Genomic DNA, 15,070 nt, shown 5'->3' with positions numbered 1-15,070 from the left:
TTTGGTGTCTGTGCTAATTACCTAGACTTGGATAAATCATTATACACACACACACACACATATATATATATATATATATATATATATATATATATATATTTATATATATATATATATATATATATATATATATATATATATATAATCCCTATCAGTCAGTTATACGACCTTTCTTGTATTGTCCATTCCTCATGTCAGTTCATCTGCTAAGTAAAGGGCGTTGAACGTCGAAAGATCTTGCGGAAACTCCGTTGTTTATTTTTCCCTCGTGGCTTATACCTTTATTTATGGATTTATCACGTTCCAAACTTTTGTGATTCAGTTATACATATATATATATATATATATATATATGTATATATATACACATATAATGTATACATACATATATATATATATATATATATATATATATATATGTATATATATATACACACACACACACACATATATATATATATATATATATATATATATATAATGTATACTCACTAGATATGTCTTTATAAAGTCCACACTTTCTCTACATACGCTTGTCACTAGAAAGCCTTGGATCCAAAATGAAGAACAAATGACGAAAACCCCATCTTCCAGTCGAGAGATCCAAAACCTCACGCATAATGGGTTGGAAGTGAGGTTTAAACTAAGCCACTCGGTAGCTTATAACCTCATGTGAGTAGGCCTAAGACGTACATACGCTTAGGCCTATGCTAATCGTATAAATACGTACATGGCATCTATAACAATTACATTGATTCCATAATGAGGACATCAGCTATTCCAGGAGGTAAAGTTTTGTCTTAACTATTAGACCAACTTCATCAAATTGTGTGTATACCCATTACATCGTTTAATGGGGAAATTGGTCTCCTTCTAAGTATTCTCAATTAGCCGTTTTATTGCAGTTGGCTAAATTGATGACCTGATGACGGCAATTTCGAAAATTCCAAAACTTTTGAACTGTAATTCCAAAATCGGTCCAAAAAGCTTATCGTTTGAAATTAGGTTAATGACAGGTATTATCGTTTAAATCGAATTTTTTTAAAACTAGGAATTAATAACATCTTGCAGGTTTAATTCACTGCTTAGGCCTATAGAAATTGAAAAATACTATATATATACATATACTATATTATATGTATAGAAACATATTATGTATATATATATGTATATATATGTATTCTTCATACTATACAAATACTGATGAGATGTTGTGGAACTTATTACTAGTATTCCACTCTGTTTATAACGAGAGAGAGAGAGAGAGAGAGAGAGAGAGAGAGAGAGAGAGAGAGAGAAACCCTCACATGTTACTGACAATCACCATTTATTAAGTATAGTACATCTGTTTCATGACAATAACTTACAGCTGTTACTAACACACTTAAAAATATTTAAAACACGAGCTTATGTTATAAAGACAATTTTAGATAGGAATTAAGGAATATTCGATTATTATATTCTAAGTAATAGTTAATGAAATAATCAATATCATGAAGAGTATAATAACTCCAATTTAAAACCAGAAATGTTCGTGTGAGGTCTTTCAAAAAGAGAAAAATCCTCTCAGCTTGATCCCCAGTCGGGGCCGCTTCCAAATAAAAAAAACTAGAACATGAGAAACAATGAAGGCAGTCTTGCTATAATTGACAAGTGTTCATGTCATCTACAAACAGCTATACATCGACACTGTTTCTACACAATACACAGAATACACTCAGGTGTGTACACACAGATGTACATTAAGAACTTATGATCATGAATATAATTTCTTTGTTGTATCTACAAATAATTTTTTAAGTGAAAATTACCCATAAGTCTAGTTGTCTACAGTATCATTGCTTATGGTGAGTTTTGTAAAATAATCTGTTCACTAAAACCAACATATATGGTACGTATAATAATATGTATTAAAATTAATAATCATTATTTGTCAGTACATTAAAAAGCACACACATATATATAGACATATAGTCATAAATTAATAGATAAGATATAACATAACCAAAAAATTTCAGTACATGTTTGTAAGACTATAAATAACACAATCCATTTAAAAAGACATTGACACACTTAACATGAGTGTATCTATCAACTTTAGTTTTTCTTCCTTCTGCTGTGTCACTTTAAAAAATTCGAGTGTCATTTTCCTTCCTTCTTGTGTCAGAATGAAAATGAGAAAGCAAATCACTCCATTTTTTAAATTAACTGTCGAGTGAACCATATGACGTCATCATTATTCAATGTATAGTATTTTAAGCAATTTTTAATATTCTTAATATGATTTTCTTAATAAACGAATTCTAAGCATCTTGGAATGACATTCAGAAGGAGATTGTTCAATGGATTCCCTTTATTGCACTGAATTTTACAACATAACTAAGCCCTTTTTTTTAATTACCAATAAATCTATAAATTTTAATATTGGTATGAATGTTCTGATAAATATCTGTCACAAGTTACTGATGGCTGAATTATTATAATAATTATTAATATTTTATATGATTTCCATTCAAGAATACCTTACCACAAACAGCTAACTCCACTTAAAGTCAATATATTTTTAAAAGTTCTAGTCGTAATCGCCTATTTATTCTGCAGTAATATATTTTAGGTGTTCTAATTACACTTAATTTGCTTTGCGGCCCTAAATTGCCTTATGAAATTAATATCATATTAATCATCATATACTCAGTAACGCTACATGACTTAGATCTTAGGTGATTAGAGCATGCGCGTAGGCCTAAGATAGAGGAAATGCTACTCTAATCAGAGATTAGGTTTTTTTTTCTTTTTCAAGAACAATGGCTCCTTATCTCATCAAAAATCCTGTCCAGAAGTCACAGGGGAAACCTGATTGTTGTTCACCCCGTCTCTGCTGTAGCGATGGAAGAAGTCTCTGGAGAACAGAGACTTCATCGCTCTTCCCTGGCTGAACAACCCCTTGAAGGGACACAGCTCCGAGGCGCATTTCCTGAGCTCCGACGACAAGAAGAACATCAGAACGGGTCCCACGATGCCCTGGGTCACGTGAGTCGAGACGCGAATGATGACGACAGAGACGTCGACTCTGACCATGTGCGTCTGCATGGCCGACACCACGGCCGGGTGGACGCAGAACACGGCCATGATCAGAGACTGGATCAAGCCAGCTCTGGCCGTGACTAAGTTGAAGTTACGCCGGCGTTTATGGTTTCCCTGTGGGGGATAAGAGCAGGGATTCTGTGACACTGCCTCTCTTTTGCTAAAACCGTAGGGCATTATAGCTGGTTCGCTTAATTAAGTTAGATTCTTGGGCGAGCCTTAGAGACCTTTGTTTGGCGGCCGCTGATTGGCTGGGAGCTGCCTATCTCCGGTACCAGCCAATCAGCGGCCGCCAAACAAACTTATCGTAAGCATAGGGCTCTTCCAAGAATCTACCTTAAGTGAACCAGCTATAGTATTCTAAGGACCAATGTTTGGATATAGAAATTAGACCTGTTACCAAGTGCTTGGATTTATGATAAGGTCATTCAGGGGAAATTAAGAGTAAAAGGGTTTCAAAGGCTAACAGGACAGGAGGAACTATGAAACAATCGTTAGAAGAGAGTGGAAAGCAACGTGGAAGAAATAAGGGTAGGTCTACAGTCAAATGAATGAAAGAGTTGCAGCCAGGGGAGAAGAACACTGCATAAAACCTTCGTCAGCGTAATTATAAGGTACATCTTACATTATCTAAACATTTTAAGCAGGAATAAATATTCAAACTTCACGATATCATCAATTTAGATACAACAGACTCCAACACAGAACTCATTCATCGTAACCTCTATTAATGAATCAAAACACCAAAATATGCAAAATCAGCCTTTGGTAAAAACTGGTAACATTTAAAAGAAGAGTTAGACGATGACCTACCTTGGCATCCAGGCCGTTCTTGGGTTTTTCGTTTGAGGACACGTAGACGATGTAGGCGTAGAGCAACATGGTCCCGGCTTCGCTGGCGACAGGAATGACGATCAGGCATAGCTGTGGAATGAAAGAAAATACTTGATATGAAAATAGGCCTATTGCTCCTAGTCTCAACAGGTAGAACTGTGGAATGCAAAGAAATACCTTCCGATAAGAAAATAGGCCTATTGCACTTAGTCCCAGCAGGCAGAGCAGTGGAATTCAATGAAATATCTGCCATGAAAATAGGCCTATTGCACCTAGTTCTAGGGAGAGCTGTGATATGCAAGAAATTAAGCTCATAGCTATAAAAGAACTATACGAGCTTTATGTAATGATTCTAAGGATCTTGGGTGAGCTTTTTACAGATAAATGTTGCTCTTTTTCGATTAGACTGTTATGAAATAGGAGTAATAGTAAATGGTATGAACCTGGAATCATGAAAATAGACCTGTTGCACCTAGACCTATACTGCTCGTCCTTTAGCTGGTAGATTAAAAGGTTTATACAAACAAAGGTAGATAATTCGAACAGCAGTTAGTTTTACAATAAGAAGGTGGATACTGTTAGTAGACTTATATTGAGAAGAGAGAGAGAGAGAGAGAGAGAGAGAGAGAGAGAGAGAGAGAGTCTCACCTTAAAGAAGGGAGGCGCCTTGACAGGTGGCTCCGTTCCGTAGGCACAGTTCAGGATGAAAGGATGCTTCTTGTAGGCCTTGTAAAGGGCGCAGATAGACGTCAAGACTGCGCAAACGACGGAGGGCACTATCGCCATGACCTTCTGGGCATCGTCGCTCACGCCCAAGAGGACGGATGACCAGGATGTACAGACGACGCGGTACATGGCTGATGAAGAAGAAAAAACACCGAACTTTAGACGCTGAAATCCCTTGACTGATAATTTGGGGAATCCATAGGCCTAGCCTTAAAAGTTCAAATTTATGTTAACTTGGGAAGCATTGGTTATCAAGGCCAAAAACATAGACAACCCTAACAATAATAAAATGAAAATAATAATAAGGTTATTGGTTGCAGGTCCACAATAACATCGCATGTGAGTATAAGGTCTTTATTATTCATTAAAGACCTTATACTCACATTTGATATTATTGTGGACCTGGAACCATTGTCATCATTTTCGACACGGAAAATTGTGCCCAATAAGCTTATTGTTGTCATCTTAACCTTTTAGGGGGGAACGGAGGTAATTAGAAAAGGAAGTGATTACGATAAGTGATGATGAAGATGTACAACATTACAGAGGATAAATTAACTGCAAGGAATTATTCTTACGTATTTATTGCAGACGAAGGAAATATTAAAAATTACAACAAACACTCAATTTGGTGAAGTCAAAGAAAGTAATAAAGCTATAATGACGACTAAAAATAATATAGAAAAACATCAAATACTTGGAAAAGAGAGTAACAATAAATGACAAGCGAAGACAGGTCATTTGGAAAAATGGATGATAAAAGGTATAAACCAAACCAAAACTTCTTTCAGTTTTCTTCTGAAGTTTGAAAAAGAAACCCACAAAATCCCTTTGTAACTTGTTTACTTCTAAGTATTTACATTTAATTTTACTCCCCTTAGATAAAGTATTAAAATTCCTGCACACTAAACATAACGAGGGTATTTTCAATCCAAACATCGAAATAGGCGTCTTCCTTGAGTTGATTAAATTGTGTGTTAGTGATACTTATTTCACGTTCGAGGGACAAGTTTACTAACAGAAATATGGAGTAGCTATGGGGTCCTTATTATCACCTATACTCGCTAACATCTTTATGAAATATTTCGAAACTAATCTAGTTCCTAATGTTAATGTCCCTAACTTAAAACTGCAAGGGTGGTGGAGATATGTGGATGATATTTTTGCTATTCTGCAAGGTGGTGAAAATGAAATAGAAACTTTTCTAGACGGACTCAATAAGTTTGATAACAATATCCAGTTCACTTTAGAGAAAAGTAACAATAATAAACTGCCCTTCTTAGGCATACCCATAGAAAGAAAAGAAACGGGATATGAATTCAGCACATATAGAAAGCCCACGCATACAAACTCATATATTCATTTCTTCTCTTTTCACAGTCATGATATAAAAATAGGGGTTCTAACAGGTTTATTTCTTAGGGCAATGAGAACGTGTGACCCTTGCAAGATTGAGCAAGAAAAAAATTACATCGATAAAAGCTTCGATGCATTAGCATACCCGGAATGGTTCAGAAAAAGGGCACTCAACAAAGCTAGAAATCTTTTTTAACGGGGGTATACGTAATCAATTGCAACAATTGTGGAGACATATATGTGGGGGAATCAGGTAGGGGATAAGGACTAGAATCCAAGAACCCAACAGACTTTTGGTGACCACTCCCTTACCACATGGGTCAAACCCATTGACCTTCAGCTCAGGATATCAGAGCGACAAGAGGGGATTGGCAACTCTCAAGGAAGGAAACCAGAACAGCCATCACATAAATGACAGCTCAACGAGAAGAAGTTCCAGAAGACTGCTGGGCCTTGACTCAGCCTGACATCCCAAACATCTCTTGAAAATGGGCCACAGATAGGGCCTGAAAGTACTCGAGTGTGGAGTAAAATTAAATGTAAACACTTAGAAGTAAACAAGTTACAAAGTGATTTTGTGGGGTTCTTTTTCAAAAGGTATAAACTTATTAAGTGAAACCTTTTCAAGTTGAATGCCTCTGAACCCTTTGGAGTGAGCGAATAGGAACCTGTACCAGCTATGATTAATCTATTACGTGAGATTTCGTTTACGTTTACGCATTTAGTAAAAGTATTTGCCAACTTTGAGGCATTAAAATCTTTTGAGACTATTATCAAGTCACCATCTGCAATGTATAGTAGATAAACAGTATCCACTACTTGGAAAAAAATGGGATTTCGCAACCTTGGACTAATGTGCATAAGATAACTCGCATTCACAAAAGAAAAAATGTTGCTAGACTCATAGTTAGTTACACACGCACGCACACACACACAACACACACACACACACACCAAATCAAAATAGGCCAGTACTTTGTTAATTGTTATTTCACAATTAAAAAATAAATAAATAAATAAATAAAGATTTCTAAGGGAGTAACAGAATATTTCAAAAGGCGAACTCTCATTTTGAAACTGTAGTACCGTGTGAAACATACAGTGAAGTAGGATTTTTTTTTTTTTTTTTTTTTTTTTTTTTTTTTTTTTTTGTTTTTTTTTTTTTTTTTTTTTAGAGTTGCTTGGATACGTAGTTTGAGTTTTTAAAGGCACTAGCCAACCTGAGAGAGAGAGAGAGAGAGAGAGAGAGAGAGAGAGAGAGAGAAGAGAGAGAGAGAGAGAGAGAGAGCAACCATAAGAAATACCGATGTTTTGGATAATTTGGCCCGTTCTTCAAATTGAGAGAAGTTAAGAATTAAGCAAAATCAAAAAAGAAATAAAACATTAGACTGATACCGTAGAAGATACGAAATCCTGATACAAGGAGAGAGAGAGAGAGAGAGAGAGAGAGAGAGAGAGAGAGAGAGAGAGGAGCATAGTAACCCCAATAGAAGACACCCACCCACAATAACCGATGCGTAGAAGTAGTGGCACATGGAGAACAGGTAGACAATGAAAGACGCCCTACACAGTGACAGCCTGACGGCGTTGCTGAAGTAGGTGCAGTCGAAACTCATGAGGATCGTGTCCAGGGTGCTGGAAACAGCGAGAGACACTGCGGCTACGAATGCCTGGAAAAATAAAGAAAAAAATCTTGTGTGGAAAGTGGCCTCTGGAAGGTTATAGGCAATTTGACTTTATGAATGGTACTATATGAAAACTATGTTTTAGGTATAATTCGTGAATTTTAATGTATACAGGATACTTCAGATTTTATCCATTACAAAAGGCGCACATTAACTAATAAATAAACTAGGTAAAACATTTATAACCACAAATATACAAAAGAAATATGACGTCACATTTGGCGCGCCCCTAGCAAACTTATAGGCCTATACCTGCCACACAAGCGCAGAGTTAACTATTGTCTTCATCTTCTGCGCACGCCGGGTAAGAACGATGGCCATGCAGCTCACGAAAACGCCCACAAACCCAACGGCTCCGATGACCCCACCTGCCAACTTCCACCATCCAGGTGACCTCTGGCATTCCATAATGGTCGTCACGGTACTCTCGCCGACCACAATCCAGTTTTGACCTCCTTCTGTAGTCGTGCGAATAGGCCTAGTCGATGTCATTTCGTCGGCCGTGGTTGCAGTATTGTGTATCTCGAAGTCTGGCATAAATTTTCCATGAAGTGCCCTTCCTTCCGTGAGATTTCCTGCGAGGAATCCTTCTAGGCCTATGTGGTCTTCGTACATGTCTGTCAGGTTACCCGGGTAGTACCTCATTTTCACTTAAATTTTAAGTAAGGACGCTAAACCTGAGAGAGATGTCAACTTCATTTTGATACGATTAGCAATCGGATGGTAATGGTGGATAACAGAATTATTATTATCATTCAAACATTATATTTCGAAGATGAACTCTATTCCATTAGAACAACCCCACCAAAGGGCCATAGACTTGAAATTCAAGTTTCCAAAGAATATGGTGCTCATTTGAAAGAAGAAACAGACGATAATTGGAAATAAAGAGAGGAAATTTATTAGAAGCTAAAAGAATAAATCGACAAATAAAAAAGAATGAATAAAAGTAAGTAAATTACAAAACACAAAGAGGATATAATGGATATCAGTGACATCACTAGGCTTATAGTCTATATTTTGAAAGAACTCGCTTCATACCAGTATTTTCTACCAAGCTTGGGAAAGAATCAATCATGTAATAAATGTATCTACAACTAAAATTGTTATATTAAAATAAAAAAAAAACTACATATATACTAATACATTCATTACAATAGTCCCTTATCTATCAAATAATGAGATAAATTCAGTAATAAAAAAATAAGGTTTATTGAGCAAAGAATTTTTTATAATCTATTCTACTTTTTCTTTTATATTATTATTATTTTCACCCTCTTCCTGTATATTATGCATGATTTTATCTGTCAAAATATTCTTCAGAAAAAGCAACGTATACTATCTACAAAAAAGTGTGTATTTGCACAGTACACACCGTATAACACTGTCACTAAGAAATCAGATTCGCAACTTTGCAAGATCACTAAATTTGACGTAATGAAACGAGCTTTGAAAATTATTACAAATCAATTTTAAATACTTTGATTGAATTTTAAAAAATTAAAACAAACCCAAGCACAACAGAAACATCGCAGTGATGTGATTATAAATATGAAGAAGCACTTTCGATAAATGTTTGATAAATAAATGAAAAGAAAGTAGCATTCTTAATTGTCGTGCGCATATTCCCAGATGGGATACGCTTCATACTCACAAGCAAATGCAACCTCTTCCTCCCGATTCCAGTAGGATACTGGAACACAGACATGAAGGGAACTTCATATTCCCAGGAATGAGGGGGATGGGGGGGAAAAAGGGGGTGCTGTTAGTTCTGGTAAGTGGAGATAATTTTGAGCTGGAAAATTATAGGTTATTTAGAAGATTCCTACTTATATTTTTTTTTTTTTTTGTGGTCGAGTTACGAGAAGTACGGTAACTAACGACATGATGTGGCCAGGAAAGTCTAAAATAATTTAATGAGAGAAAAAAAAAGCGATTGGATGATACGGAAATGTTGAAATGCCCCATTAAATCAAATTCGTCTTGATTTCTGTTCCAGGAAATTGCTAGTCTAACTCCACTGGTATCTTCAGCATTCTACGTGATATGGTTTTTTCTGTTATATTTCCAAGTTTACATTTTTATTTTATTATTTTTATACAAAGTTTGAGTACTGAAGAAACTTTACCAGTTGAAAGAAAGGAACCAATTTGACCCTACTATAATTTATTTGCATTTATGCTATGGTCACACGTTCACGTATCAAGGCGGTGTATGCTAACATATGTGAAACGTGGCCATATGCATGGTGAAATAGCCACAATCTGCTGGATACATGACACGGGCCGATATGCGTAAAGAAAGCATATTATAGTGCGCTGCAAATGTATACGCAAGCATGACGTGACAGTCACCGGAACTAGCGCAACAAACGGCTGCACTTCCATAGGTAGTGCGTGGCAAAGCAATGTAACACTGATGTACATATACCGTATGTGTAACGTTGTGCGTTACTGACTTACGTCAACCTCACATCATCCCTACCCACACGGTGTGTATGGGATTGTAGGGTACAAAAGGGCCAGTCTGCACACAGGCCATACCATTTTCCTCTGTCATCTTCGTGCAGCAAGAAGTACTCTCCCCCACGCTCTGAATCGTCATGGAGAACTTTGAGGACATGCTCGAACTTGTAACACCACCAAACACCCTCAACAAGATTTAATGGGGGCCACCTAGGATTATGTACAAGGTTGGATACTGGTGTACGTAATTAGTGAAGATGCATTGTACAAGGAAAAACCAGAAGAGGGCAAAGGAGGGTCTGGGATTGGCCATACCTACAAAGAAGACTGGAGTATGGCCACTATGAAAACCTGTACAGGAATTTTACCCAAATTGACAAGGCCCTCTTCAGTAAAATAGTTGAAATTGTCATACCTTACATTCAGAAGCAACACAAATTCTGGAGACGGCCCATTGAACCAAGCCTACGTGTGTAAGTGATACATTTAAAATATATATTTCATATATAAATAAGCCGATGACCCAAGGGGTCACCGACGAGATAGCAAGGAGTGTGATAGGGATTGATAAAAGAATGCAAGCTAAACCCTGGCGTGTTGTATCAGCGCCCTGGTTTGCATTTGCCTGTGGTAATCAAATCCATTGTTGTGTAAAACAGGTCACAGTGCTTTCGCCTGAGAACATGGTGACCTATAACCTACAGACGACTACGTGACTTCCTCTCATATGTTCGTCTGTTTGTATGTTAGTATGCTGAGCTAAGCTTTGCTCTCCTATGATTTTGTAAATGCATTGTAACTCAGAACTCTACTTCTTCTCCTAGAATCAAGTTCTCTGAACCACTTCTTGCCTGTACTCAAGAGATGTAGTTTCGCAAATACATTGTTAAGTTTATCAACATGAGTTTGAACATCTTCACCTTTATACCCAAAGAAGATACTAACAAAACTCAGAAACTCTCATCGCAATCGATGTCACTCCGACGAGGATGGGAAGTACACAAACAGATACTTGTGTATAACATCGCAGGTCATAACATCCAACAGGGCGCCTTGTTATACATAGGCCCAGCCCCTACAGTGTAGCTATCACTCTACTTATCTTGCCACTCCATGCGTGATTCATACAATAGACTCTGCAATATGTATTCTGAGCAGCTCACACCATAAGTAGCTTTGTCCCAGAGACCAGCAGGGCCATTGTTGCAAGCTACGGAGATTCAGCCAAGGTATTTAGGTATTTAGGATCACTGTCCATGGGGACTGCGAGTGGGTGGCCCTCTGAAACCTCTTAATAGTGAAGAGCTCGGTCTTCAGTGCAACAGAGGTCAGGATCCACCCAAATACAGTCCTTGGCCATTTCGTATAGGAAGCTCTGCCAGTGAGCCATATCTGGGTCCTTGACCTTGCAGCCAAACGTCTGCATCCTGTCCCGCAGACTATCAAACTGCTGCATCATTGTTTTTCAGGAGAACTTCGTCTGGCTTCCATGACTTCCTCGGATGGGGCTCGTCTATGGCAGACGTGGCTCATCCGGTGACGAGGCCGTGGTAATAAGAGGCATGACAGGCACAGACAGGGCCAGGGCAACTGTAGGGAAGTGGCAAGCACTTTGAGCAGATTAAAGAGATGGAACATGTATGAGAGAACGTAAAAAAATGTACTTCTGAAAGACAAGGTTGTATGTACATTTATGAAATAGCAAAACATAATATACATACCATTGGTAGTCCCAACAACTTGGGCTTCTTTTATTGGACAATGTGGGTCTTGAGGAAGTGGAAGATGTTGAGAATCCACTTCTCCCGGTCCGTCAGTTGTGTGCCCAGTGCCCACCCCTTGGCCACTCTTCTTGGCAGTGAGACGCCCAAAGGGGCTCCTGAGGGAGGTGAACCATGTCTGGAGCTTCATAGTGACTTTCCCTTGTCCTCAAAGGTCTTCCACACTTTCAGCTTATCCTTAAAGGCTGTCAGGCCTTTGTTATAAATAGATCCGTCCTCATGCTCCAACCACACCCCCACCAGCCTCTCGTTTTTGTCCAAGAGGACAAAAACGAGAGGGGTTCTTCTTCCGGCCCTGTGGTACTGGACCAGTACCACCAGCAGTCTCCTTTGTGTCTGTAGGGGTGGCTATGAAAGGTGTCTTCCTTGAGGGGATAGCAGCTGCTGCCCAGGACATGCTGATGCTTGAATGCCCCCTTCCTTGGTGAGGTCCTCAGGCATCTTGAAGGGCTTTCTGGAGATACAGAGATGCTGGCCGGTCCTGGAGAGGAGAACATCTGCTGACCCAAGCTGTTGTTGTTGTTGTTGTATTAAGCCAACACTTCTTGTTGGCACGGGCCTTTCCCTTGTTCGGCCCGTAGGTGATCTGAAAAGATTCTTTAGGTACATGGTTAGTTTTTTGAAATTGGAAGTATCTTTAGTTGTAGAGATAGGAGTGGACAGGGGAAGGATGATGGTGTCAGTAAGAGAGGGCCATCATGTCATATTATAGAAGAAGTTTGAATGAGTGTAAGGCTTTCGAAAATCGGAGAAGCGGTGCAGGTGGGGTTGTCCAACTCTTTACTCCCTTGGGTCCCTGCGGGAGGATTTTAGTTGTAGGTAAAGTTTTTAAAAGAATGATAGTGGATGATGTGGATAGAGCCTTACAATGAGGGGATGTGATGAGGGTGATTGATTTCACTTATTAGTTTGATTACCTTGGTGGAGGTAGGTTGTAGAGCACCTGGGCATGCTCTTCTAAGTTTTCAATGATTGTCTTTGTGACTATGGCAGCTGCATGCTCAGCATCTTGTGCAGGTACTGCATTTTGTGCTGCACCTCTTAGCTGTGCTGTTTCTCTGCATTCCAGCAGGTAGTGAAGGAGTGGTTGCTGTGTTTCTTCTTGACAGTGTTCACATGGTCTGACACTGTTTTCCACATTTCCCAGCAGGCTTTATATCCTAGCCTGAGTCTGTGGGATGATCACAGCAAGTTTTCTTGGTGTGTGCCTGTCTATGGGAGGAGGCACTAGACCAGTCGATTTCTTATACCATCTGGCAGACGGTGATTTTCTTTTCTACCCACTCACGATGGTCTTTTAGCAATTTTTCTTTGGAGAGTGGTTTCATTGCATTCTTGACTTGTTGCAGTGCAGGTTGTATATGTACTTGCACTCTGTCAATGTGTTTTGTACTTTTGGCTAGCTCATCAGCCCTCTCATTGCCTGGAATTCCTATGTGACTGGGTATCCAGTTTAAGGTGACAGGTCTTCCTCTTTCACTGTGCTGGTGTAGCAGTGTTTTTATTGTCTAGCCAGCAGTGCCTTATTTTCTTTAATTTTCTGTTGTTGCAGGGCTTGCATTGAGGACTTTGAGTCTGTGTGGATGATTACAGGCCCTACTTCATTCTCCAGTGAGTACAGCAGTGCCTGTCTTATTGCTGTTAACTCTGTGTGCATAGTGGAGGCGTGGTTGGAGGTCCTCCAGCAGGCTGTGAAGTTTCTTGAATATACTGCAGCTCCCGTAGTTTGATTCTCAGGATCTACAGTGCCCATCAGTGTAGTATGTTTGTGCCCCTATGGTCTCAGTGTTTTTCTGATTGCTTCATAGGCTGCCGCTCTTAGCTCTTCGCCTGTGCAGTCCTCTTTTGCTCTTGGCAGGCTTGTGTATTTGTATATTGTAGTGTCCCTTCTTCCAGGGTGGTAGTTGTTGTGTGCCCTGTGTTGTGTCTGGACCTAGTTGCAGCAGTGTTTCTGCCATGCCTAGACTCTTGATGTTGTTACTTTGGTCCTTACCATAGGAACTCGAAGTTTGAATCTCTGGGTGTTTGGCAAGTTCCTCTCTTGCTCTGTTCTTAGAGATGGAGTCTCTTTCTGAGAGGAACATCTTGGCCATTGTGCTTGCATTTCGCTGTGCAATCCTATCCTCTAGTCTTGGCAGGTTAGTTTCAAGCCTGAGGTTGCACAGCCTTGTCCATGTAGGTGCTCCTAGCATGAGTCTCATTGCATTGTTTTGAATGACCTCCAGTGATTCTTTCTGAGCCTCTGTCAGCCTCATCAGAGTGGGGGCAGCATAGTCCACCAATGTTCTGGTGCAGGCTAGGTAGTACTTCCTTTGAATGTGTTCATTTGCTCCTTCCTTCAGGGATGACATGTGTCTCATGGCAGCAAGTCTTGCATTTGCTCTTTCTCTCAAGTACTTGATTTCTTCCTTGAAAGTTAGCTGCTGATCTATGACAACTCCTAGGTACATGTAGCTGTCTACCCATTCTATGGGCTCAGCTCCTATTGTTAGTGGTTGCAGCGGTCTGTGGGCTTTTATTGTCATGGCCTTTGTTTTATTTATGTTTATTTTTAGGCCTAGCTCATTTGATTTATTGTTGATGTCATTGAGTGCCCTTTGCATTCTGGGTACTCTAACAGCTCCTCTTGCTACTACACACACATCATCGGCATAGATGAAGATTTCTACGCCTTCTGGAAGCTGCAGGGAGGCTATATTCTCCATTAGTATATTGAATAGAAATGGACTCAGAATTCCTCCCTGAGGGGTGCCATTTTCCAAGTCATGGAATGCCCTGAGTTGAGTAGTGAGACTCCTTCAAACTCATCTAGAGAGAAGGCTATGTGCTCTCCAGGTTGGTTTGTGGTCGATGGGGATGATAGCAGAGGGTGATGCGCGTTGAAGTCCCCACATATAATTGTTGGTGAATCTGCTGCATGTGCGAAGAGCTGTGTGAGCTGTAGTTCTCCTGGTTCTTCTCTCTGTATTTTTCTATATATGTTGTATATATCTATCCTCTGGTTTAGCAGTGTGATTCTCACTGCTAGGGTTTCCACATTGTTGCCACAGGGGATTGGGTTGTGTGTTCTTGCTGTTGGGATTGTATTCTTGACGAGAATTGCCAATCCTCTGTCTGTGCCTACGCATGGGGTTGTGTA

General features: G+C 39.2%; 1 protein-coding gene across 1 annotated transcript; it reads right to left on the bottom strand.

The window, feature by feature from the left end:
* Positions 1-1,266: 1,266 nt before the first annotated feature.
* On the bottom strand, positions 1,267-8,434 carry LOC135220330 (uncharacterized). Its single transcript, XM_064257564.1, has 5 exons — positions 7,938-8,434; positions 7,502-7,670; positions 4,567-4,775; positions 3,898-4,008; positions 1,267-3,198 (listed from the first exon to the last, which is right to left on the bottom strand). Exons 1-5 carry the CDS (start codon positions 8,328-8,330, stop codon positions 2,821-2,823), a joined length of 1,260 nt encoding a protein of 419 aa, XP_064113634.1. The 5' UTR covers positions 8,331-8,434; the 3' UTR covers positions 1,267-2,820.
* Positions 8,435-15,070: the final 6,636 nt, after the last annotated feature.

Source organism: Macrobrachium nipponense, chromosome 1 (assembly GCF_015104395.2).
Source record: "Macrobrachium nipponense isolate FS-2020 chromosome 1, ASM1510439v2, whole genome shotgun sequence".
NCBI classification, from domain to species: domain Eukaryota; kingdom Metazoa; phylum Arthropoda; class Malacostraca; order Decapoda; family Palaemonidae; genus Macrobrachium; species Macrobrachium nipponense.
This window is presented reverse-complemented; position numbering and strand designations above follow the sequence as displayed.